The sequence below is a fragment of the Delphinus delphis genome, chromosome 15 (assembly GCF_949987515.2).
Source record: "Delphinus delphis chromosome 15, mDelDel1.2, whole genome shotgun sequence".
In the NCBI taxonomy this organism is placed as follows: Eukaryota; Metazoa; Chordata; class Mammalia; order Artiodactyla; family Delphinidae; genus Delphinus; species Delphinus delphis.
Window position 1 is genome coordinate 40,398,331 of NC_082697.1, and position 26,867 is coordinate 40,425,197.

The window sequence follows — 26,867 nt, forward strand, 5'->3', positions numbered from 1 at the left end:
CTTGTGCTTTTCTAAGAATTTGTCCATTTCTTCCACGTTGTCCATTTTATTGGCATAGAGTTGCTTGTAGTAATCTCTCATGATCCTTTGTATTTCTGCAGTGTCAGTTGTTACTTCTCCCTTTTCATTTCTAATTCTATTGATATGAGTCTTCTCCCTTTTTTCTTGATGAGTCTGGCTAATGGTTTATCAATTTTGTTTATCTTCTCAAAGAACCAGATTTTAGTTTTATTGATCTTTGCTATCGTTTCCTTTATTTCTTTTTCATTTATTTCTGATCTGATCTTCATGATTTCTTTCTTTCTTCTGACTTTGGGGTTTTTTTGTTCTTCTTTCTCTAATTGCTTTAGGTGTAAGTTTAGGTTGTTTATTTAGATTTTTTTGTTTCTTGAGGTAGAATTGTATTGCTATAAACTTCCCTCTTAGAACTGCTTTTGTTGCATCCGATAGGTTTTGGGTCATCGTGTTTTCATTGTCCTTTGTTTCTAGGTATTTTTAAATTTCCTCTTTGATTTCTTCAGTGATCTCTTAGTTATTTAGTAGTGTATCATTTAGCCCCCATGTGTTTTTATGTTTTACAGTTTTTTCCTTGTACTTGATATCTAGTCTTATAGTGTTGTGGTCGGAAAAGATCTTTGGTACGATTTCAATTGTGTTAAATTTACCAAGGCTTAATTTGTGACCCAAGATTTGTGACCTGTCCTGGAGAATGTTCCATGAGCACTTGAGAAGAAAGTGTATTATTCTGTTGTTTTTGGATGGAATGTCCTATAAATATCAATTAAGTCTATCTTTTTTAATGTGTCAGCTAAAGCTTTTGTTTCCTTATTTACTTTCACTTTGGATGACCTGTCCATTGGTGAAAGTGGGGTGTTAAATTCCCCTAATATTATTGTGTTACTGTTGATTTCCCCTTTCATGGCTGTTAGCATTTGCCTTACGTATTGAGATGCTTCTATGTTGGGTGCATAAATATTTACAATTGTTATATCTTCTTCTTGGACTGTTTCCTTGATCATTATGTAGTGTCCTTCTTTGTCTCTTGTAATAGTCTGAATTTTAAAGTCTATTTTGTCTGATATGAGAATTGCTACTCTAGCTTTCTTTTGATTTCCATTTGCATGGAATATCTTTTTCCATCCCCTCACTTTCAGTCTGTATGTGTCCCTAGGTCTGAAGTGGGTCTCTTGTAGACAGCATATATATGAGTCTTGTTTTCTGTATCCATTCAGCCAGTCTATGTTTTTTGGTTGGAGCACTGAATGCATCTACATTTAAGGTAGTTATCAATATGTATGTTCCTATTACCATTTTCTTAATTGTTTTGGGTTTGTTATTGTAGGTCTTTTCCTTCTCTTGTGTTTTCTGCCTGGAGGAGTTCCTTTAGCATTTGTTATAAAGCTGGTTTGGTGGTGCTGAATTCTCTTAGCTTTTGCTTGTCTGCAAAGGTTTTAAGTTTTCCGTTGAATCTGAGTGAGATCCTTGCTGCGTAGAGTAATCTTGGTTGTAGGTTTTTCCCTTTCATCACTTTACGTATGTCCTGCCATTCCCTTCTGGCTTGCAGAGTTTCTGCTGAAAGATCAGCTGTTAACCTTATGGGGATTCCCTTGTATGTTATTTGTTGCTTTTGCCTTGCTGCTTTTAATATTTTTTCTTTGTATTTAATTTATGATAGTTTGATTAATATGTGTCTTGGCATGTTTCTCCTTGGATTTATCCTGTATGGGACTCTCTGTGCTTCCTGGACTTGATTGACTATTTCCTTTCCCATGTTGGGGAATTTTTAAACTACAGTCTCTTCAAATATTTTCTCAGTCCCTTTCTTTTTGTCTTCTTCTTCTGGGACCCCTATAATTCGAATGTTGGTGCATTTAATGTTGTCCCAGAGGTCTCTGAGACTGTCCTCAATTCTTTTCATTCTTTTTTCTTTATTTTGCTCTGCAGTAGTTATTTCCACTATTTTATCTTCCAGGTCACTTATCCGCTCTTCTGCATCAGTTATTCTGCTATTGATTCCTTCTAGAAAATTCTTAATTTCATATATTGTGTTGTTCATCATTGTTTGTTTGCTCTTTAGTTCTTCTAGGTACTTGCTAAACGTTTCTTGTATTTTCTCCATTCTATTTCCAAGATTTTGGATCATCTTAGTATCATTATTCTGAATTCTTTTTCAAGTAGACTGCCTATTTGTTTTGTCTGGTGGGTTTTTACCTTGCTCCTTCATCTGGTGTGTGTTTCTGTGTCTTCTCATTTTGCTTAACTTACTGTGTTTGTTTGGGGTCTCCTTTTTGCAGGCTGCAGGTTCGTAGTTTCCATTGTTTTGGTGTCTGCCCCCAGTGGGTAAGGTTGGTTCAGTGGGTTGTGGAAGGCTTCCTGGTGGAGGGGACTAGTGCCTGTGTTCTGGTGGATGAGGCTGGATCTTGTTTTTCTGGTGGGCAGGACTGCATCCGGTGGTGTGTTTTGAGGTGTCTGTGAACTTATTATGATTTTAGGCAGCCTCTCTGCTAATGGGTGGGCATGTGTTCCTGTCTTGCTAATTGTTTGGCATGTGTGTCCAGCACTGTAGCTTGCTTTTCATTGTATGGAGCTGGGTCTTAATGTTGAGATGGAGATCTCTGGGAAAGCTTTCGCCATTTGATATTACATGGAGCCAGGAGGTCTCTGGTGGACCAATGTCCTGAACTTGGCTCTCCCCCATCAGAGGCACAGGCCTGACACCTGGCCGGAGCATGAAAACCCCGTCAGCCACATAGCTTTTGGGAAGTCTGAGGTTTTCTGCCAGCATTCAGTAGGTGTGCCATAGGAGTTGTTCCATATCTAGATGTATTTGTGATGTATTTGTGGGTAGGAAGGTGATCTCCACGTCTTACTCCTCTGCCATCTTGAAGGTCCCCACTATGTCTTAATTCATTTAATTCTCACAACAACCTTATAAGATAGGGACTATCCTCATTTTACAGGTGAGTCATCTGAGGCGCAGACAAGTTAAATTTGGTCAGTGCCACACAGCTAGTAAATAGAACTGGGGTTCAACTCTAGAAATAATGCTTCTAGAATCTAGGTTTTTTTTGTTGTTTTTTTTTTTAACCACCATAGTTTACTGACTCTTAGAAGAGGGGATATTACAGATACATATATAGCTATAACACAAATAGAAAGAGATATTCTTTTAAATAACATTAAACTACAAGATGGCATGCAAACTGTATGAGTCATCATAATGGAGGGACAGAAATACTGGACTGCTATCAACTAATTCTGTGACTTGGGCAAGTAATGTAACCTCTTAGGACTTTGGTTTCTTCATCTATAGAGTTCCAAGGTCTCTTTCAGAAATTCTGTGGCATTCCAGTTTTTTTCTCTTTATTAATTTATTCCTTGTAATTCCCTCCTTCCCCTGTTCTGTTTAGATTTGGGTATCTACTACAAGTTAAATTATAGCCTCTGAAAATGTCAGCTTTTCATTTAAATTGTGCCAGAGTGTTCGTTTTACCTTTGTATGTGATACTGTAGAGAAGTCCATTATTATGGGCTTTACTGTGTGGATTTTGACCCCTAGAAAGCACACCAGGTCCTCTTAAATATAAACACAGTCAGTAATCGATTGGTCAATGAATTCTGTATTGTGCTTTCACCAGATACTTGCCTCTGTGCCAGATCTTGTAAAATCCTGAGATGTTAGAATTAATTGGGCGTTGTTTCTGCATGCTAGAAATCTTATAGAAATGTTCACTGTGTAATATTTTGAAACCTATTCTTTAAAATTTGTTCATTTTTGTGAAATGACAAAATACCAAAATGACATTTTAAAACATTTTTGTGTCAGAGTGTAGAGAGGAATACAAACAATGATATCAGAAATTTCAAAAATTTACCCAGGAACCACAAACATGTATTATGACCCATAAGTATGTGTACGTGCATGTAATTGAAACAAAATTTTTATAGAACAATACTTTTTATTAGTATATGTGATGCACTGTAATATTTTAATTCTATTCTATATTAGTTTGTGAAAAAGTTGGTTGCAATCTACCAAACTGAGTTCATAATGCATAAAGGATCTTAACCTACACACAGAAAAATATTACACTTAAATAGTAAAAAAGGAGGCATAATTAAATATGCTACTGGTTTTCTCATTTTTTAGTTCTTTTCTATTTCTGTATTTGAACCAGCATTTAGTTATCTATTTTTATAAATTAGGATTTCATAAATTTACTAAAAGGGCAGAAATTTGATTCTCTCTTTCTTTGGAGTATAACCTTATGAAATTAAATAATTGATTTTTATGCAAGGTTACTTGAAGTATTAGGTTGCATTATTCTTATATAAGCTTTAAACTAGGAGCCGTACTATGTAGTCATACCATAATTTTTAACTAAATTGATTTTTAGCAGAATATGTCTTTAGGATAAAGCACACCTTTTTATCACCTAAGCTCCCACCTCAGTTCTTCAAGGACAGTCACATTTAACTTAAAAAAAAAAAAGTCCTATATGAATGAAGTATGTCCTTATTTAAAGAACTTATGGGTCTAATTTTTTTTAACCTTGTGAGATTGATCTTTACTATGAGGGAATATTGCACAGTGGTTAAACACAGGGATTCTAGAACCACATTTCCAGGGTTCAGATCTTGTCTCTGTCAGTTGCAAAATGTTGGGCAAGTTAGTTGCTCAATTTCCTCATGCCTCAGTTTCCTTAAGTTACCTCAATAGAGTTGTTATGATTCGAAGTGTTAATATAGAGAAACAGGCCATCTAGAATAAATGGGTAAACATTTGAATGTATCATTTTAGGAAAGAGGATGGAATTAGGATGTATGCAAATGGATCTTTCGTTCTTATTTAAAGACATGATGCTGGACACACTGCACCCTCTCCTGCACACACATTCCTCCCTCTTCCAGCATATCCATTCATTCTCTAATCTTACGGTTCTTTCAGCTGTTGGAGATGTTATACTGGAAGACCCTCTCTCCTAGGCTAACTCATAATTGTTATGCCGGGAGTTTGCAACTTCATTTTTGTGCTGAGTCTTCTTCAAAGCCCCCTCTTGCCCCTCCCCTCTTTCTTCTCTCCCTCCCTCCTCCTCCTCCTTTCCTTATCAGTTAGCTTTGCTGTGCAACAAACACACATGTGGCTTAAAATAACATTGTTTTTATTATTGCTCATTAGTCTCTGGTTAATCAGGAGGTTTTATAGTCAGCTGGTGGATTGGCTGGGGCTGGATGGTTCTGGACAGTCTCACTCACATGTCTGGCTGGCAGTTGTCAAACTGTTTGATCTAGGGAGCCTCAGCTGGGATGGCTGTCCCTGCTCCCAGTGGCCTCTTCTTCGCCAATAGGCTGACCTGGGCTTTGTGTCATGGTGGTCTTGGCATAGCAAGAGAGGGCAAATACAAACGTGCAAGCAATTGTTAAGTCACTGCTTGGGTCACATTTGTTGATGCCCCACTGGTCAAAGCAAATCACATGGAAAAACTGAGTCATTGAGGAAGAGTATTATACAAGGGCACAGACACAGGGAAGTATGATTCTTTGGAAGTCTTTTTGACTCAGTTGATGAAACACATTCTGAGTTACTGAATTTTTACTGCATCTTAGATCCCAATATAAGTTTTGATTGCAGTTTAATTGTTTGACAGGCAAACATTTATTTTAATTTGATGGGAATTTGTCTCATGTTCTTTTTTTTTTTGTTGTTAGTTTCAGCTTCACAACAAAATGAATCAGTTATATATATACATATGTTCCCATATCTCTTCCCACTTGCGTCTCCCTCCCTCCCACCCTCCCTATCCCACCCCTCCAGGCGGTCACAAAGCACCGAGCTGATCTCCCTGTGCTATGCGGCTGCTTCCCACTAGCTATCTACCTTACGTTTGGTAGTGTATATATGTCCATGCCTCTTTCTCGCTTTGTCACCGTTTACCCTTCCCCCTCCCCATAGCCTCAAGTCCATTCTCTAGTAAGTCTGTGTCTTTATTCTTGTTTGACCCCTAGGTTTTTCATGACATTTTTTCCCTTAAATTCCATATATATGTGTTAGCATACGGTATTTGTCTCTCTCTTTCTGACTTACTTCACTCTGTATGACAGACTCTAGGTCTATCTACCTCATTACAAATAGCTCAATTTCGTTTCTTTTTATGGCTGAGTAATATTCCATTGTATATATGTGCCACATCTTCTTTATCCATTCATCCGATGATGGACACTTAGGTTGTTTCCATCTCTGGGCTATTGTAAATAGAGCTGCAATGAACATTTTGGTACATGACTCTTTGAATTATGGTTTTCTCAGGGTATATGCCCAGTAGTGGGATTGCTGGGTCATATGGTAGTTCTATTTGTAGCTTTTTAAGGAACCTCCATACTGTTCTCCACAGTGGCTGTATCAATTTACATTCCCACCAACAGTGTAAGAGGGTTCCCTTTTCTCCACACCCTCTCCAGCATTTATTGTTTCTAGATTTTTTGATGATGGCCATTCTGACTGGTGTGAGATGATATCTCATTGTAGTTTTGATTTGCATTTCTCTAATGATTAGTGATGTTGAGCATTCTTTCATGTGTTTGTTGGCACTCTGTATATCTTCTTTGGAGAAATGTCTATTTAGGTCTTCTGCCCATTTTTGGATTGGGTTGTTTGTTTTTTTGTTATTAAGCTGCATGAGCTGCTTATAAATTTTGGAGATTAATCCTTTGTCAGTTGCCTCATTTGCAAATATTTTCTCCCATTCTGAGGGTTGTCTTTTGGTCGTCTTTATGGTTTCCTTTGCTGTGCAAAAGCTTTTAAGTTTCATTAGGTCCCATTTGTTTACTTTTGTTTTTATTTCCATTTCTCTAGGAGGTGGGTCAAAAAGGACCTTGATGTGATTTATGTCATAGAGTGTCCTGCCTATGTTTTCCTCTAAGAGTTTGATAGTTTCTGGCCTTACATTTAGGTCTTTAATCCATTTTGAGCTTATTTTTGTGTATGGTGTTAGGCAGTGATCTAATCTCATACTTTTACATGTAGCTGTCCAGTTTTCCCAGCACCACTTATTGAATAGGCTGTCCTTTCTCCACTGTACATTCCTGCCTCCTTTGTCAAAGATAAGGTGACCATATGTGCGTGGGTTTATCTCTGGGCTTTCTATCCTGTTCCATTGATCTATCTTTCTGTTTTTGTGCCAGTACCATACTGTCTTGATTACTGTAGCTTTGTAGTATAGTCTGAAGTCAGGAAGCCTGATTCCTCCAGCTCCGTTTTTCGTTCTCAAGATTGCTTTGGCTATTCGGGGTCTTTTGTGTTTCCATACAAATTGTGAAATTTTTTGTTCTAGTTCTGTGAAAAATGCCTGTGGTAGTTTGATAGGGATTGCATTCAATCTGTAGATTGCTTTGGGTAGTAGAGTCATTTTCACAATGTTGATTCTTCCAATCCAAGAACATGGTATATCTCTCCATCTATTTGTATCATCTTTAATTTCTTTCATCAGTGTCTTATAATTTTCTGCATACAGGTCTTTTGTCTCCTTAGGTAGGTTTATTCCTAGATATTTTATTCTTTTTGTTGCAATGGTAAATGGGAGTGTTTTTTTTGATTTCACTTTCAGATTTTTCATCCTTAGTGTATAGGAATGCCAGAGATTTCTGTGCATTAATTTTGTATCCTGCTACTTTACCAAATTCATTGATTAGCTCTAGTAGTTTTCTGGTAGCATCTTTAGGATTCTCTATGTATAGTATCATGTCATCTGCAAACAGTGACAGCTTTACTTCTTCTTTTCCGATTTGGATTCCTTTTATTTTTTTTTTTATTTTATTTTTTTTTTAACATCTTTATTGGGGTATAATTACTTTACAATGGTGTGTTAGTTTCTGCTTTATAACAAAGTGAATCAGTTATACATATACATATGTTCCCATATCTCTTCCCTCTTGCGTCTCCCTCCCTCCCACCCTCCCTATCCCACCCCTCCAGGCTGTCACAGAGCACCGAGCCAATATCCCCGTGCCATGCGGCTGCTTCCCTCTAGCTATCTACCTTACTACGTTTGTTAGTGTGTATATGTCCATGACTCTCTCTCGCCCCGTCACAGCTCACCCTTCCCCCTCCCCATAACCTCAAGTCCGTTCTCTAGGAGGTCTGCGTCTTTATTCCTGCCTTACCCCTAGGTTCTTCATGACATTTTTTTTTTCTTAAATTCCATATATATGTGTTAGCATACTGTATTTGTCTTTTTCGTTCTGACTTACTTCACTGTGTATGACAGACTCTAGGTCTATCCACCTCATTACAAATAGCTCAATTTCGTTTCTTTTTATGGCTGAGTAATATTCCATTGTATATATGTGCCACATCTTCTTTATCCATTCATCCGATGATGGGCACTTAGGTTGTTTCCATCTCCGGGCTATTGTAAATAGAGCTGCGATGAACATTTTGGTACATGACTCTTTTTGAATTTCGGTTTTCTCAGGGTATATGCCCAGTAGTGGGATTGCTGGGTCATATGGTAGTTCTATTTGTAGTTTTTTAAGGAACCTCCATACTGTTCTCCATAGTGGCTGAACCAATTCACATTCCCACCAGCAGTGCAAGAGGGTTCCCTTTTCTCCACACCCTCTCCAGCATTTATTGTTTCTAGATTTATTGATGATGGCCATTCTGACTGGTGTGAGATGATATCTCATTGTAGTTTTAATTTGCATTTCTCTAATGATTAATGATGTTGAGCATTCTTTCATGTGTTTGTTGGCAGTCTGTATATCTTCTTTGGAGAAATGTCTATTTAGGTCTTCTGCCCATTTTTGGATTGGGTTGTTTGTTTTTTTGTTGTTGAGCTGCATGAGCTGCTTGTAAATTTTGGAGATTAATCCTTTGTCAGTTGCTTCATTTGCAAATATTTTCTCCCATTCTGAGGGTTGTCTTTTGGTCTTGTTTATGGTTTCCTTTGCTGTGCAAAAGCTTTGAAGTTTCATTAGGTCCCATTTGTTTATTTTTGTTTTTATTTCCATTACTCTAGGGGGTGGGTCAGAAAGAATCTTGCTGTGATTTATGTCATAGAGTGTTCTGCCTATGTTTTCCTCTAATAGTTTGATAGTTTCTGGCCTTATATTTAGGTCTTTAATCCATTTTGAGCTTATTTTTGTGTATGGTGTTAGGGAGTGTTCTAATTTTATTCTTTTACATGTACCTGTCCAGTTTTCCCAGCACCATTTATTGAAGAGGCTGTCCTTTTTCCACTGTACATTCCTGCCACCTTTATCAAAGATAAGGTGTCCATATGTGCATGGGTTTATCTCTGGGCTTTCTATCCTGTTCCATTGATCTATCTTTCTGTTTTTGTGCCAGTACCATACTGTCTTGATAACTGTAGCTTTGTAGTATAGTCTGAAGTCAGGGAGCCTGATTCCTCCAGTTCCTTTTTTTGTTCTCAAGATTGCTTTGGCTATTCGGGGTCTTTTGTGTTTCCATACAAATTGCGAAATTTTTTGTTCTAGTTCTGTGAAAAATGCCAGTGGTAGTTTGATAGGGATTGCATTGAATCTATAGATTGCTTTGGGTAGTAGAGTCATTTTCACAATGTTGATTCTTCCAATCCAAGAACATGGTATATGTCTCCATCTATTTGTATCATCTTTAATTTCTTTCATCAGTGTCTTATAGTTTTCTGCATACAGGTCTTTTGTCTCCTTAGGTAGGTTTATTCCTAGATATTTTATTCTTTTTGTTGCAATGGTAAATGGGAGTGTTTTCTTGATTTCACTTTCAGATTTTTCATCATTAGTGTATAGGAATGCCAGAGATTTCTGTGCATTAATTTTGTATCCTGCTACTTTACCAAATTCATTGATTAGCTCTAGTAGTTTTCTGGTAGCATCTTTAGGATTCTCTATGTATAGGATCATGTCATCTGCAAACAGTGACAGCTTTACTTCTTCTTTTCCGATTTGGATTCCTTTTATTTCCTTTTCTTCTCTGATTGCTGTGGCTAAAACTTCCAAAACTATGTTGAATAATAGTGGTGAGAGTGGGCAACCTTGTCTTGTTCCTGATCTTAGTGGAAATGCTTTCAGTTTTTCACCATTGAGGATGATGTTGGCTGTGGGTTTGTCATATATGGCCTTTATTATGTTGAGGAAAGTTCCCTCTATGCCTACTTTCTGCAGGGTTTTTATCATAAATGGGTGTTGAATTTTGTCAAAAGCTTTCTCTGCATCTATTGAGATGATCATATGGTTTTTCTCCTTCAATTTGTTAATATGGTGTATCACGTTGATTGATTTGCGTATATTGAAGAATCCTTGCATACCTGGAATAAACCCCACTTGATCATGGTGTATGATCCGTTTAATGTGCTGTTGGATTCTGTTTGCTAGTACTTTGTTGAGGATCTTTGCATCTATGTTCATCAGTGATATTGGCCTGTAGTTTTCTTTCTTTGTGACATCCTTGTCTGGTTTTGGTATCAGGGTGATGGTGGCCTCGTAGAATGAGTTGGGGAGTGTTCCTCCCTCTGCTATATTTTGGAAGAGTCTGAGAAGGATAGGTGTTAACTCTTCTCTAAATGTTTGATAGAATTCGCCTGTGAAGCCATCTGGTCCTGGGCTTTTGCTTGTTGGAAGATTTTTAATCACAGTTTCAATTTCAGTGCTTGTGATCGGTCTGTTCATATTTTCTATTTCTTCCTAATTCAGTCTTGGCAGGTTGTGCCTTTCTAAGAATTTGTCCATTTCTTCCAGGTTGTCCATTTTATTGGCATAGAGTTGCTTGTAGTAATCTCTCATGATCTTTTGTATTTCTGCAGTGTCAGTTGTTACTTCTCCTTTTTCATTTCTAATTCTATTGATTTGAGTCTTCTCCCTTTTTTTCTTGATGAGTCTGGCTAATGGTTTATCAATTTTGTTTATCCTTTCAAAGAACCAGCTTTTAGTTTTATTGATCTTTGCTATCGTTTCCTTCATTTCTTTTTCATTTATTTCTGATCTGATTTTTATGATTTCTTTCCTTCTGCTAACTTTGGGGTTTTTTTGTTCTTCTTTCTCTAATTGCTTTAGGTGCAAGGTTAGGTTGTTATTCGAGATGTTTCCTGTTTCTTAAGGTAGGATTGTATTGCTATAAACTTCCCTCTTAGAACTGCTTTTGCTGCATCCCATAGATTTTGAGTCATCGTGTCTCCATTGTCATTTGTTTCTAGGTATTTTTTGATTTCTTCTTTGATTTCTTCAGTGATCACTTCGTTATTAAGTAGTGTATTGTTTAGCCTCCATGTGTTTGTATTTTTTACAGATCTTTTCCTGTAATTGATATCGAGTCTCATAGCGTTGTGGTCGGAAAAGATACTTGATACAATTTTAATTTTCTTAAATTTACCAAGGCCTGATTTGTGACCCAAGATATGATCTATCCTGGAGAATGTTCCATGAGCACTTGAGAAAAATGTGTATTCTGTTGTTTTTGGATGGAATGTCCTATAAATATCAATTAAGTCCATCTTGTTTAATGTGTCATTTAAAGCTTGTGTGTCCTTATTTATTTTCATTTTGGATGATCTCTCCATTGGCGAAAGTGGAGTGTTAAAGTCCCCTACTATGAATGTGTTACTGTCGATTTCCCCTTTTATGGCTGTTAGTATTTGCCTTATGTATTGAGGTGCTCCTATGTTGGGTGCATAAATATTTACAATTGTTATATCTTCTTCTTGGATCGATCCCTTGATCATTATGTAGTGTCCTTCTTTGTCTGTTCTAATAGTCTTTGTTTTAAAGTCTATTTTGTCTGATATGAGAATTGCTACTCCAGCTTTCTTTTGGTTTCCATTTGCATGAAATACCTTTTTCCATCCCCTTACTTTCAGTCTGTATGTGTCTCTAGGTCTGAAGTGGGTCTCTTGTAGACAGCAAATATATGCGTCTTGTTTTTGTATCCATTCAGCCAATCTGTGTCTTTTGGTGGGAGCATTTAGTCCATTTACATTTAAGGTAATTATCGATATGTGTGTTCCCATTCCCATTTTCTTAATTGTTTTGGGTTCGTTATTGTAGGTCTTTTCCTTCTTTTGTGTTTCTTGCCTAGAGAAGTTCCTTTAGCAGTTGTTGTAGAGCTGGTTTGGTGGTGCTGAACTCTCTCAGCTTTTGCTTGTCTGTAAAGGTTTTAATTTCTCCATCAAATCTGAATGAGATCCTTGCTGGGTAGAGTAATCTTGGTTGCAGGTTTTTCTCCTTCAACACTTTCAATATGTGTTGCCACTCCCTTCTGGCTTGCAGAGTTTCTGCTGAAAGATCAGCTGTTAACCTTATTGGGGTTCCCTTGTGTGTTATTTGTTGTTTTTCCCTTGCTGCTTTTAATATGTTTTCTTTGTATTTAATTTTTGACAGTTTGATTAATATGTGTCTTGGCGTATTTCTCCTTGGATTTATCCTGTATGGGACTCTCTGTGCTTCCTGGACTTGATTAACTATTTCCTTTCCCATATTAGGGAAGTTTTCAACTATAATCTCTTCAAATATATTCTCAGTCCCTTTCTTTTTCTCTTCTTCTTCTGGAACCCCTATAATTCGAATGTTGGTGCATTTAATGTTGTCCAAGAGGTCTCTGAGACTGTCCTCAGTTCTTTTCATTCTTTTTTCTTTATTCTGCTCTGCAGTAGTTATTTCCACTATTTTATCTTCCAGGTCACTTATCCGTTCTTCTGCCTCAGTTATTCTGCTATTGATCCCATCTAGAGTATTTTTCATTTCATTTCTTGTGTTGTTCATCATTGTTTGTTTCATCTTTAGTTCTTCTAGGTCCTTGTTAACTGATTCTTGCATTTTGTCTATTCTATTTCCAAGATTTTGGATCATCTTTACTATCATTATTCTGAATTCTTTTTCAGGTAGACTGCCTATTTCCTCTTCAATTGTTAGGTCTGGTGGGTTTTTATCTTGCTCCTTTATCTGCTGTGTGTTTTTCTGTCTTTTCATTTTGCTTATCTTACTGTGTTTGGGGTCTCCTTTTTGCAGGCTGAAGGTTCGTAATTCCTGGTTTTTTTTGTGTCTGTCCCCAGTGGCTAAGGTTGGTTCAGTGGGTTGTGTAGGCTTCCTGGTGGAGGGGACTAGTGCCTGTGTTGTGGTGGATGAGGCTGGATCTTGTCTTTCTGGTGGGCAGGTCCACATCTGGTGGTGTGTTTTGGGGTGTCTGTAGACTTATTATGATTTTGGGCAGCCTCTCTGCTAATGGGTGGCGTTGTGTTCCTGTCTTGCTAGTTGTTTGGCATAGGATGTCCAGCACTGTAGCTTGCTGGTCGTTGAGTGAAGCTGGGTGCTGGCGTTGAGATGGAGATCTCTGGGAGATTTTTGCTGTTTGATATTATGTGCAGCTGGGAGGCCTCTTGTGGACCAGTGTCCTGAAGTTGGCTTTCCCACCTCAGAGGCACAGCACTGAGTCCTGGCTGCAGCACCAAGAGCCTTTCATCCACAGGGCTCCTTAATTTGGGATGATTCGTTGTCTATTCAGGTATTCCACAGATGCAGGGTACATCAAGTTGATTGTGGAGCTTTAATCCGCTGCTTCTGAGGCTGCTGGGAGAGATTTCCCCTTCTCTTCTTTGTTCTCACAGTTCCCAGGGGCTCAGCTTTGGATTTGGCCCCGCCTGTGCGTGTAGGTCGCCGGAGGGCGTCTGTTCTTTGCTGAGACAGGACGGGGTTAAAGGAGCGGCTGATTCGGAGGCTCTGGCTCACTCAGGCCGGGGGGTAGGGAGGGTCACGGAGTGTGGGGCGGGCCTGCGGCGGCAGAGGCTAGCATGACGTTGCTAGCCTGAGGTGCGCCGTGCGTTCTCCCGGGGGAGTTGTCCCTGGATCCCGGGACCCTGGCAGTGGCGGGCTGCACAGGCTCCCCGGAAGGGGGTGTGGATAGTGACCTGTGTTCGCACACAGGCTTCTTGGTGGCGGCAGCAGCGGCCTTAGCGTCTCATGTCTGTCTCTGGGCTCCGCACTTTTAGCCGCGGCTCGCGCCCGTCTCTGGAGCTCTCTTAAGCAGTGTTCTTAATCTCCTCTCCTTGTGCACCAGTAAACAAAGAGGGAAGAAAAAGTCTCTTGCCTCTTCGGCAGGTCCAGACATTTCCCCAGACTCCCTCCCGGCTAGCCGCGGTGCACTAACGCCCTGCAGGCTGTGTTCACGCCGCCAACCTCAGTCCTCTCCCGGCGCTCCGACAGAAGCCGGAGCCTCAGCTCCCAGCCCCGCCCGCCCCTGCGGGCGAGCAGACAAGCCTCTCGGCTGGTGAGTTCCGGTCGGCCCGATCCTCTGCGCTGGAATCTCTCCGCTTTGCCCTCCGCACCCCTGTTGCTGTGCTCTCCGCGGCTCCCAAGCTCCCCCACTTCGCCACCCGAAGTCTCCGCCCGCGAAGGGGCTTCCTAGTGTGTGGACACTTTTCCTCCTTCACAGCTCTCTCCCGCTGGTGCAGGACCCGTCCCTATTCTTTTGTCTCTGTTTAGTTTTTTCTTTTGCCCTAACCAGGTACGTGGGGGATTCCTTGCCTTTTGGGAGGTCTGAGGTCTTCTGCCAGCGTTCAGTAGGTGCTCCGTAGGAGTTGTTCCATGCGTAGATGTATTTCTGGGGTATCTGTGGGGAGGAAGGTGATCTCCGCGTCTTACTCTTCCGCCATCTTCCCGGAAGTCTCCCTCATGTTCTTTTTTTTTCATGCCATTTCAGGATTTTCTATTTTGAATAGATTTTTAATAGTTACCTTGGATTTATAGTCATTAATCTTTTGAAGCTGTCCTGCAGAAATCTCACGCCCAAATGCCTGTGGGAGACAGCCAGGTAAGTAACTGGGTGACGCCAACTTAGTTTAGGTATAAACAGATATACTGTAAATTGTAAACTGGAAAGCAAAGGATGCCTGTCAAAGGGTGTAGCTTCTACTCCCACATCATGTGAGGATGTGGGATCAGTATTTCCAGATCTCCTGATTTTTCAACAGAACTAGGAAATCTAAGTTTTAATGTGAAATCTCCTGACTTTGAATGCTAAAATTTAATTGAATGCTAAAATTGAAATGCAGTTTAAAAAGCAAAAACAGTGATACTGTTTAAGCCGAAGAAAATCTTATCTTTGGGCTAAATTCAAGAAAAAGCTGTCAATTTGTGACTTCTTTAATGGATCCCAAACAGCCACCATCCAAGGCCTTCCACCATCTGGTTTAAACCTGAATAGTTCTGATCTCATCTGCCACTACCCCCAGTTTGTGGTGCTTTCCATATTCTCATCATGGATGAATCTTTACTTTTCCTCAAGGCAAACTCTATTTTCTGCCTCTTTGACTTAGGAATGCCCTTCCTCTTTTCACTCTCATCCCATCCTACTGTCCTCTGGTATTCTTCCTGATCCTTTAAAACTCAGCTTGGATATCTCCACTCAAATAAAAGTTCGTTGAATATTCTGTCTGAACCTTGAAGTACTTTAAGTCTTTCTCATGGCATTTATAGTACTGTTCCCTGTATTGAAGTTATTTGTGTATGCTTTATTATTTTGCTAGAGGATGGAGTTCACAGCTTGGCTGGACTTTATATTTCCTGCATTAGTTAGAATGGCTAGCATGCCTGGATTCCTGCCTCCCTGCTCAAGTGAGGTCTCACTCAAATATGAGCGCTTTATCTAATGGTTTCCTTGACTTTCCCTGACAGGGTTAGTTTGGAGTCCCAGGACTGAAAAGAAAGGGAATTTGTTGCTGAGAATTTCATCCATGGAAGCTCTGTGGAAGTTGGAAATAGGAAGAGAGGTGGGGGGTTAAATGTTGGCCCAATTAAAGAAGTGAGCTGTTAAGTTGGAAGGGCAAAACAGGCAGGAATCTGGAATAGTGGCAAGATGATTGTTAGCCTGACATGGTCAGATAGGATATGGAGGTGTGCAGATCAGCAGGCTGGCTGGTTTCAAGATAGAATCTCAGAAACACAGCCTGCATCCCTGGGGTTCCTCTAGTTCTCACGTTGTATATTCTTAAAGCCTTGTAATGAGCCCAAAGATATTTTTCTGATCATCTTGATTATAAATTTAATTTAAATGCTGATTTCTATAGAAATTTGCTTGAGCTTTCTTTTTTTTTTTCTTTTGTGGCATGGTCTCCTACTAACTTTTTTGTTTTATTTTTAGAGAGAGGGAATATTAATTTGAATTTGTATATACAGAGCTGGATTAAAACCAAGCTGATTTTAACTGGCATCCTCAGAATGAAAGAGGTCAACTGGCAATAGGGCCCTTGTTATTAGATCACCAGCCAACTTATTGGCACCCTTGGTGGCTTTTTTGTTATCATGCCCATGGGTGCTAAAATATAGAGGATGTTAATATGAGGGAACATAAGAATTCGAAGTGTTCTAGGCACTTCATGTGAATATCTCCTAGTATCTTAGTCTTCTGAGCAGAGAACCCAGTGATGGTCTGTTAGCTGTATATCAAATGGTCTTTAGGTAATTTGGCAGTTTCAGAAGAAAAGTGATGAGACAGTTTTGTTCAATACATTTTAAAAGTTTGAAATGTAAAATATACCTATGATTTTTATGAAAATTATATTATCAATATTATAGTCTTAAGGGTTATGCTTTTAAAACAAGGGGAATGTTGGTCAGTTTATCTTAATTAAGATTTGATTAACAAAGTTTGTTTCTCTAAGGTATTTTAATGTTATTAGTGAGTTAATGTATATTTGATTAAATTTGCTTTTGTTGTTACTATAGCATTGCATTATATTCCTACATAAAAATGGATCACTATCTCTAAAGTGGTTTATTTATGCCTAAAAAAGAGGTGAAATAGTAACATAAATGCCAGAACTCAGAATAAGGTCATAAATTTAAATAGTAAAGTGAATCCCAGTACAAATAGAGTAGGTGTTGGGACAAATGAATCAGCAAGTTTGATGATTTTGCATAAATAAACGAAAAAGAGAAAGTACAAATAAAATGCATGATTAATATGTGCAAATTTGATTTTATTATGTGGTTTTCTAATGCCTTGTGTGTTGTATGTTATGAAATTTTGTAAATTGTAGCAAGAAATCATTGAGGCCCTTGTATTATTTGCAAAGTATGGTAGCCACTTCAATAAACATTATTATTCTTTTTTTCTAGGGCAGAAGTAAATAATGCTTTTTGGGGGGAGTGAAATTGATGCATTTTGCAACTAAAGGGAGAGACAGGATCTAAATAACAGATACCTCATTCAGAGTTGGATGCATTATAATAAAATAGGTAAATGAGAGCCTGCCTAGCTTGTTGGTAAAGAGCATGGGCTACCTGGGCTCAAATCCCAGGTTTGTACTTACCAGCTGTGTGTACTTGGTCCATCGACCTCCTTTTTGTATGCCTCAGCTTCCTTATCTACATGGAGAGAATAGTGGTAATATGTACTACATAGGTTTGTTATGAGGATTATAGGTGGTAATATTTGTAAGCATTAGAACAGCAGCTGGCACATAGTAAATGCTATACAAGTATTAGTTAAGTAAATGAACTAGAACTAAAGGAAAATGTGTATTAGAGGGAAATGTTTTTATAAAGATGAGATTATGACTCATACAAATATAAATTGAATATTTATCAACAATTTTATTTAACTCTGGTTCAAAGGAGAATTTAAAGAACCACACGTATATACACAGTAAGGAACTCTGAAATGAATTTACAAATAAATGCAAATTGTCCATAGGAAAGTATCAGTTGCATTCAAGGGAACATAATTTATTTGCATTTCCACAGACAAGAATCATTTGCATTATTATCTGTTTTCTACAATTTACAGAATTATAAAATAGCTCAAAGACAAGGAAAGGTAGAGATCATTTGAGATGTAGAGATCATTGGCGATCCAGTACCTGGTGGTGATCTCCACTGAGCCAGAGCTCCAGGTGACTGTCAGCTGAAGCACAGTAGGGACAGATTTTTAACCTTGAGATTCCAAGTATACGCTCTGAAGCTGGGTTAGAGGTCCAAGCTTCTTTGTTAAAAAGGTGCCTATTGGGTTGGAAATCTTTCTTCCTGGCTCTTTATTTCAAGCAGAGATTCACTCCTGGGCTGGAAAGGCTTTTCCTGGCTCTTTGTAAGGCCTCTCTGTTCTCTCTCTTTATTTGATCTGCTTCTCCCATGGGGGCTTCTCAGTTCACTGAAACCCCTCCCTGCACTTGAGCCCCTGAGGACTATATGCTCTGCCATCACTGTCTACTTCCTTTCTTGCTGGCATGACTTTACTAAGGATAATTTGGAACTTCATTGGCTTCTTTGGGAAACAAGATTTCCTCAGACTGGATCCTCTAAGACCTCTCCCTTCTGGTCCTTCTTCCTCCTCTTAGACCTTGGATTTTCCCTTCAGTTCCATTTAAATCCTTTGATATATCCCTCTTCAAAACCCCTATCTTCTTCATCCCTCCTCTCCTGCTGCCAGACTTTTCTCTTCCTACTTAAGCTCCTCAGCTCATATAGTCACTTGAACTTTAGGCCCCCTGCTCCCAACTGGGGACTCTCAAGGAACTCAGGGGCCCCTGAAAGCTACTACTTGAGGCTCAAAAGGAAGAAAAGGTGATTGAAAACAGACTGGATGTTTTGTCCACTCAGAAAAGCTTTGGGGACAGCCAGGCAGCTGCTTGATGTCTCCTGTCAGTTTCTTACCTAAAGTTTAGTCCACAGCCTCAATAAGATTACATATCAGGGCAAATGAAAAATCTTGAAAGTCTCCTCCACAAATACCAGTAAAAAGCATTAGCCCTCGTATTGAACAGGTAACCTTAACTTGCTCCTTCTGCCAGAAACAAAATTTGGATAAAAATATCAAGGGGAGCAAAGACCAGAGTATATTACTATATTTACCTGACTCATAGCTAAAATTTTAGTGTGAAAGCTATAAGGTCTCTGTTTGCATCTGTCTTTATGTATGTTTACGTACATATGCATTTATGTGTATATGATATTTTTCTACTTTTGGATGGTGTTACCAAATTCATAAAATCCCATGAAGGAGCTCTATGCAAATTAGCTTAGAGATTAAATTAGCATTATATAAGTTAAATATTCCTAAAACTCCCAGAAATATAGAAACTAACCCAAAAACTTTTCAAGTTTACGTGACTTGGGTAAACCTCTGGTAAATAAGACTAGTTTAATATTGTTGGTTTAAAAAAACAGGTATGTCTTCTGAGTTATCAGCAGTTAAGTATAATACAAGCATACATTTTTGTTGTACTTGGGTTTACTAGTCAAATAAGCTTATGTTATATCTACTAGATGTTTAAGATTATAAATATTATAAATTCAACCCAAGACCAAATATACAAGTAAAGATGTAGTAAAAATGAATTCCTTGTTATCCATGACTTCTTGTATATCAAGTGTAGCAGTAAAAGAAAATCCACGTGTTTAACTTTTTTAGGTTTTTGCTTTTGCAAACTTGCCTAACATGCATGTGCTGTAAAAATAGTTAACAGAGAGATAACTTGAGATGATGGTGAGCTTTGTTTTATGTCATATGTCTGCATAAAAATAGCTTCCAAAATCTTTTTAGTACCTTGTAACCCTAGACTTATGTTAAATTAAGTATAGATATTCATTATAAAAATCTAGGTTATTTCTAAGTAAAATAAACTACTGAAATACTAATTGCTGAACATAACTTTGTTTATATAGGTTGGCTTCTTTATTTTAATGTGATATAGAGAAGCTAAATGTATTTGAATCTGTTAATAAATGTCCTTTTGCCATATAAAAACACGTCTCTAGAAATTGAAAGATGGTAAATGTATAAAATTTGCTAGCCTGCTACAGAATGCTGGCATGTGACAATTTGCAATTTTCTACTTCTTAGTCTTCTCTGTAAAATAAAAATTAGTTAAAAATTATAATTAATGTATATAAATGAAACTACTAAAAATAATAAACAATAAGAGAAACAACTCTTTATGCAAGGTTTGTGAGGAATGAAGGATTTTCGTTGTTGTTGTTAAGCAAAAAGAGAGTCATTTTATTCTAAATTGAGATCACTGCTTATTTCAGAACAAGAAAGAGAAAAAATATAGGAGAAAACCTGAATGGATATAGAGTTAAAGAAGGTTTGCAAAAGAGCTAATCTGTGATCAAATTAGCTAAGATTGAATGAATTTATTTGTTTTTTGTTTTTAAATGAGCCCAATAATGTACTGATGCAAAACTAGAGTTGGGTTTTTTTCTCTCTGTTAAAGTAATGAAGTTTTCTTGGATTATTAGTCTGATCTTAATAAGAGATCATAAAAGGATTTTCTTTATCTTTTAAGTAATCTACTTAGGAACAAAGATTCTATGTCTTATCAAAATAATTTCCTGTGCTTTATGTTGTTTTTATTATGTTCCCCAAATCAAATCCTAAATGAAATCTTGAACTCTGAGATAGATATCTCCCAGAGGGTTCCTGGAAAATCTCAACAGATTTGTTTTTTCACCTTGTATAGAAGGAAAGGTAAAAAAATAATTTGGTTTAAGGGGGCTTCCCTGGAGGTCCAGTGGTTAAGACTTCGCCTTCCAATGCAGGGAGTGTGGGTTCGATCCCTGGTCAGGGAGCTAAGATCCCACATGCCTCACGGCCAACAAAACCGACAGATAAAACAGAAGCAATATTGTAACAAATTCAAAAATGGTCCACATCAAAAAAAAAATCTTGGACTTCCCTGGCGGTGCAGTGGTTGAGAGTCCGCCTGCTGATGCAGGGGACGAGGGTTCGTGCCCCGGTCTGGGAGGATCCCACGTGCCGCGGAGTGGCTGAGCCCCTGAACCATGGCCGCTGGGCCTGCGCGTCCGGAGCCTGTGCTCTGCAACGGGAGAGGCCGCGGCAGTGAGAGGCCCACGTACCAAAAAAAAAAAAAAAAAAAAAATCTTAAAAAATTTTGATTTATTTGATATATTACATTACATGGGAAACATTGTCCAAAAAGAAATGATGCTTAAATTTCCCATGGTTATATTTGTGTGGGTAAAAATTTTTACTATATATATTTCAGAAATTGTATGAAGTTCATAGAAATTTGCCAGTATCCTTTTTATCCATCTTATGTCCTGGTATAATTTTGTCAGTTATAATTCGAGTTATTTAAACATTGTATGTCATAGAAATAACCAGATTCCCTTGTTAGTTATATCATTTTTATAATAAACTCTCTTCAGATCTTTAACAATGACCATTTTTAAGTCTTTTATCATTCACAGATAATTTTTATTTTACTCTGATTCTTCCCTGAAAGCTCTTGCAGTCAGCTACAGGCAAGAGTGCTTTGTCTTCAACAAAAAGTGACTATTTCAGAGATCCATGGAAAGGACTATGGAAAGTACTCTAGGGTATAGGCTTCTAAAGACATTATTGCTTAAATAACTTAGAGACTGTACTGCTGGACCAAGTAAGGATTTCCAGAACTAATGGAGAAGCTGACTGGTTTAAACAAAACAAAACAAAACAAAAAAAATGCTAACCCAAGATCAAGCAGAACAAAAATCCATTACATGAAGAAGAAAAAAAAGAATATACTATAAAAAAATGTTTAGTAGAACAGAATAGAGAATTCAGAAAGAGATCTCAGTATATAAGATTACTTAATGTAGTTGTTGTTTTAATGGAATAAAGAAAGTATGTGGATTTTTTTTTGTTGTTGTTGTTCCAACACATTAAATAACGCTGGGGGAAAGAAAGAAATCAGTTACATGGGACTGAATGAACTAATGACGAAGAATGATTATGATTTTTGTGGTTATTGATAAGGAACAATACTGGTTCTTTAATGTTTTAACGAACCCCTTTTTATCTTTTCTCAAGCTCTCTGTAACTCATGACAATTTAGTTAATTATACTTTTGTAAACAGAAATGAAACATTTAGCTTTTCTCCCTACCTGATCTCTCTAGAATTCAGAAACTCTATTGAGTATTCTTATTTTCATGGCAGTGACTTTATTTGTATAGGTTCAATAAGAATCTGTCTTCCTTGTAACAGGACATAATTGGAAAAATTAGTTGTATAGACTTTGGTTGGAATGTCATATTTGTGAATGATAATCTCAAAGATATAGAATCTCATGTTATCAGATAGTTTTAAGGAACTAAGATTTGCATTATAGAGCCAATGCTTACAAAGCCCTTTTGGAGAAACCAGTCTGGTACCTGGTTTATAGAGTTCCCAGCCTTACAGATGAGTAAGGAAGGTCACTTCCTATCAAGCCCAGGAACCTTAGGATATTCTTGGAACCTTGAGAAGAGAGGAATTTACCCAAATGTGTAGGTATTACAGGCTAAATCTGGTGGTGAGTTCTTGGATGTGCTTCCTAGCCTTGAGAGGCTTTGAAAAGTCTAATTTGGGATTCTTTATGAAAAGTTCCAGCAAAGCAAGCTTGAAAGGCCTAAGTGGTCAGTGACCGTTCTTGCTGCATTTATGTAAATAATCAGACCAAATCTAATGAGACCAGACTTATTTTGTAAACAAGAAAAAAATGGGGTGGGGGGTGACTGTAGAGAGACATTTTAGGTTTCAGTGGAAAACTGTAGTGCACCCTTTTGGGTTATTAAATTCCAGTCTTGCTCATTGTCTTGCACATGTTGTCAATTTTCTAGTTTCCTCCAGTATCTGGCTACAGCTCTCCAAAATGTTTCCAATTTTTCTCCCCTCCTCCTTATTTGGCCTCATTGAGATCTAAAACTGCCCCTTTCTTGAAGCCCTGCAAGCTGAAGCTGGATGACCTGATATAAACTTCAAAGAAATCACCACAACAGATCATGTATGTACAACTTTCATGCTTGCTATTGTGTGGGCCTTTCAGAAAGTTTGCTGGAACACCTGATGCGATCACCAAGGACAGTGAAACTGCAAATGATGCTTCAAGCCCAACATGTAGATATCTTCTCAACTGTCTGCCCTCTGGACTCAGAAACTAGTTTTATAGTGTGCTCCAACCATTGATCTTTGTTTTTCTTTTTCTTTTCATGGGAATTTCCCTCATTAAATGCCTGACTGCTTGCACCAGAAATCCTCTACTACCAAGTCTCAACCAATGGTTCAGCTGGTCCTTAAAGGACAAAAGGCAACCTAATGAGAAATGGACTTACATTGTTCAAAGGAAGGAAGTCTCTCTTTCCTCAAATAAGAGCAGGGACTGACAAAGACTCTCTCCCTTAACTAAACTTTAGTCAGGTTCCACCAAACCCTTTTTTCAACTAGGCCCCATCCTTGCCAGACCTGCATTGTCCAATTTTAGCAAGAATCCTGCTAAATCAATTTAGAGAGACTTTCTCATCCTTGCTATCTGGTCACTCTCCATATCTAATAAAATTCTGCATCCCCCCTCATACCCTAGGTGATATCTGACCACCCTGGCTTGCCTTCAGCAAGAATTGTGTGTTTAACCAAAATCTTCCCTCACCCCCAAAGTTTTCTCTTAGTAATTTTCCTTCCACTGATCCCCACTCTGCTCCTTGGTTATAAATCCCCACTTGTCCTTGCTGTATTGGTAACTGAGCCCAGTTCTGTACTGAGATCTCTTTTCCCTTTTTGTGGTAGTTCTGGAAAAAAACTTTTTTTTTACAATATCAATAGGATACAATCTGGAAAAACAATTACTATCACATATGCACACTGACAGATATTTTAACTTTCAGCTGGATAAAGCCACTGATGTACAAAATGTGAATCAGTGCTTTGTGTACATATAGAATGTCTATGAGGGAGCAGTGCTTGACAGTTTTCTGTCCTATTTATCACTGAAAACCCAGGATATGGGAAAAGACACTTTGGGATCAGTGCTGGTGGAACACAGTTGTGTGAAAAGGAAGGTGGTACGTTGCTTATTCAAGTAAAAGATGTGGCCTGTAATGATAATTTACATTGTTATATTTACAGAGAACACTTGGTGGTCAAAAATATGCCATTTGGTTTTGGTTTATTGTTGGAGGAAATACTGATAATTTTTAATACTATCAAATTGTAGTTTTTGAGTACATTTATGCCTTTTTGATATACCATGTGAGGAGTTGGACAGCAGGTAGGTATAAATCTGGCTCTGAGGAAAAAAGATGCTCATGTGAATTTTTAAAATGAAAGAGAGATAAAGATATTTCTTCATGATGCTAATAATTCTAATAAGACCATTTTGAGTAACTTACTTGAATGACATGTCATAGCAATATATTTATTTAATATGTTGAATTGTTTGAACCTTTAGGCTCAAAATGTCCCATTTTTAAAGTTTGAAGTTGAGACATTATGATTTGTTTTAAGAAAACTGAACTGTGATATAAATGGTTTAAACTTTGATGCTTTCTAAAACAATTCTTTAACAATTTCTTTACTTCTGGAAAAAAATACATGATTTGTTGCCACATATGTTTAAAAGTCTTACATGACTATAAATGCAATATTACATACATAATGCTTCATAAGAAAATGAAGAAATACTTTTTAGAACTAAACGCAACTAGAGGATAGATCAGGAATCGATTTACTCTGTCTCCCAAGTTGAAACAGTCAATCTTTCTGCTTTCATTTGTGATATGTTTATCAATTTAATGCCTGATGGAGTTTTTTTTTTTTTTTTTTTTTTTTTGTGGTACGCAGTCCTCTCACTGTTGTGGCCTCTCCCGTTGCGGAGCACAGGCTCCGGACGTGCAGACTCAGCGGGCATGGCTCACGGGCCTTGCCGCTCCGCGGCATGTGGGATCTTCCCAGACCCGGGCACGAACGCGTGTCCCCTGCATCGGCAGGCTGACTCTCAACCACTGCGCCACCAGGGAAGCCCCGATGGAGTTTTAAAACTCATCATCAGTGAGAAGTCTTTATAATTTCTAGGTTTACAGTAGTCCAGATATCCAGAATTTTCTGACAAAGCCACCAAATATTTATTATCATCCAACAACCTTTAATTGGGAATCAGGACTTTCTAATTTGGTAAAAGTAGTAAGAATAGAAATTGATTGGTCATGGAACTCAAGGTCTTCTTACTCAAAGTCTTTGTCATTGGACCAGGCATTGACAGATTAGTAAGAGCACAAACAAAATACGATCTCTTTCACTGATAGGGAATAATAATAATAATAAATGTTGAAAATATTTAAAAACTATTGTGGTATTTCAGTATGGATGCTGAAATAATATTTGTCACCTCTGTAAAACCTTTGTAAAAAAAGGGGCATGTTTGTTGAGAGCTTACTCTGGACCAAACATTATTCTAAGTGTAATGAACTCATGTTAACTGTAAAGGAGACAGTAATTTATGAACTGAGGCATGGCGAAAATATATAACTTATCCAAGGTCACCCAGTTGTTAATTGGCAGAACCAAGAATTGAACAGTTAGTCTGGTGGTAAAGCCTGAACTCTTAGTCTTTACCTGACTCAGGGAAACAGCACTCTAGGGGTCCCTGAGGTGGTCAAGTCAGCTGTAAGTGTTTTCTATTTTGAGGTCTTCTAAAGTCTTTCTCTACTCTTTTAATGTACAATTCTCCCACATTATTCTTCTACTTATTATTATTACTACTACTGCTACTACCACCAATGAATAATTGATTAGAATCCTTTAAGGAGAAAAGTGATTGCAAAGAAGGGGATGCTTTGGAGGCAGAGAGAGGAAAGATCACTTTTATGGCCACAGGTCATTTCCTTCGTCTTGGCCATTTTTTTCTTTGGTTATCGGGGCCGAAGACAATTTAAGTGTCTTGTAACCTATCACCTCAAATCCCCTACATACCTCATTATTGCAAGCTCATTTACAGTGTCTTTGTGAATCAATAGCATTACCTTCCCCCTTGAAAGATTAAACTCATAGATCATGAGTTTAAAATTTTTAAATTTATAAATCATCTTTCCTAAAGTTATATTAAAAAGCTTTTTATGTATAGCATTTAATGTATTTTAAAACATTGATTTTATATAACTTCGTTGAATATATTTTAACATTATTATATGTTAAAGAATACATGAAAATTCAGATTTTAATACTCCTCAAAAACATTAAAAAATATGTCAGGTTTTAGAAGATAATGTTTTGGCTTGTTTTAAATATACCAGCTTTCTGGCTGTTGTGTGCAGGACAGAACTTTTTCTCTTTTCAATCTAGCAGCGCCCTCTAGAGTGAAAGGTTTATAGAATTTGATAAAGGAGCAGTTTCACACTTTCAAATGTGCTTGATCCATACCATTACGAGGGACAGCTTATTACTTAGAAGTAGCAAAGAGCTGAACGTAAATTTTTTTTTTCTTATTAAATATTCTTTTCAAGGATGCATTTTAGGTAATTAGAACAAAATAGAAGTAAGCTCGTTCATTGTAAAAATTTATTTTGTCTTGGTAGTTACACATCTTTTTCTCATCTTCTTGTGAAACCAGTGGTACATAATTATATCTTAAAATTGATATTTTTATAATATTAATAGTAAACATTGAACTTTTTGTTGACCTATATAACATGCCTAAATTTATTGAATGCCTATTATGTATGTGATACTGCATTTGTATTGGGGAATACACAACAAATAGAGAATAAGTCACACCCCTGGTACTTATACATTTATTTCCACTTGTCTAATGTATCCGAGTGTGACCCATATTGGCTCTTGTATTAAAATTGTCTTTATTAAATTAAATAAGAATATTACTATTAATATATATTCCTTCTTTATTACAGAAGAAAATACTCAGGAAACATCACAGGTGAAGAAAAGCTTGAGTGAAGAAGTTTCTCTCTATAGAGGTGACATCACATTGCTAGAGGTAGATGCTATAGTCAATGCTGGTGAGTAGTTGATTTTTTGTGATGTATTCGTTATACTGTTACCCTAAAGCTGGGTTCGAGTCTTGGTGGGTGTCAGGCCAAAAGACACAACCAAGCCAAAGATTGGGAGAAGGA

The 26,867-nt window shown here is 37.7% G+C and overlaps 1 protein-coding gene across 1 annotated transcript in view; it reads left to right on the forward strand.

Moving 5' to 3' along the window:
• The window catches only part of MACROD2 (mono-ADP ribosylhydrolase 2), a 1,989,932-nt gene that overhangs the window by 61,208 nt on the left and 1,901,857 nt on the right, over nucleotides 1-26,867 (forward strand). The window contains exon 3 of the mRNA XM_060031258.1: nucleotides 26,646-26,753. Coding sequence (XP_059887241.1) covers nucleotides 26,646-26,753 — 108 coding nt within the window. The remainder of the gene's footprint in view (nucleotides 1-26,645; nucleotides 26,754-26,867) is intronic.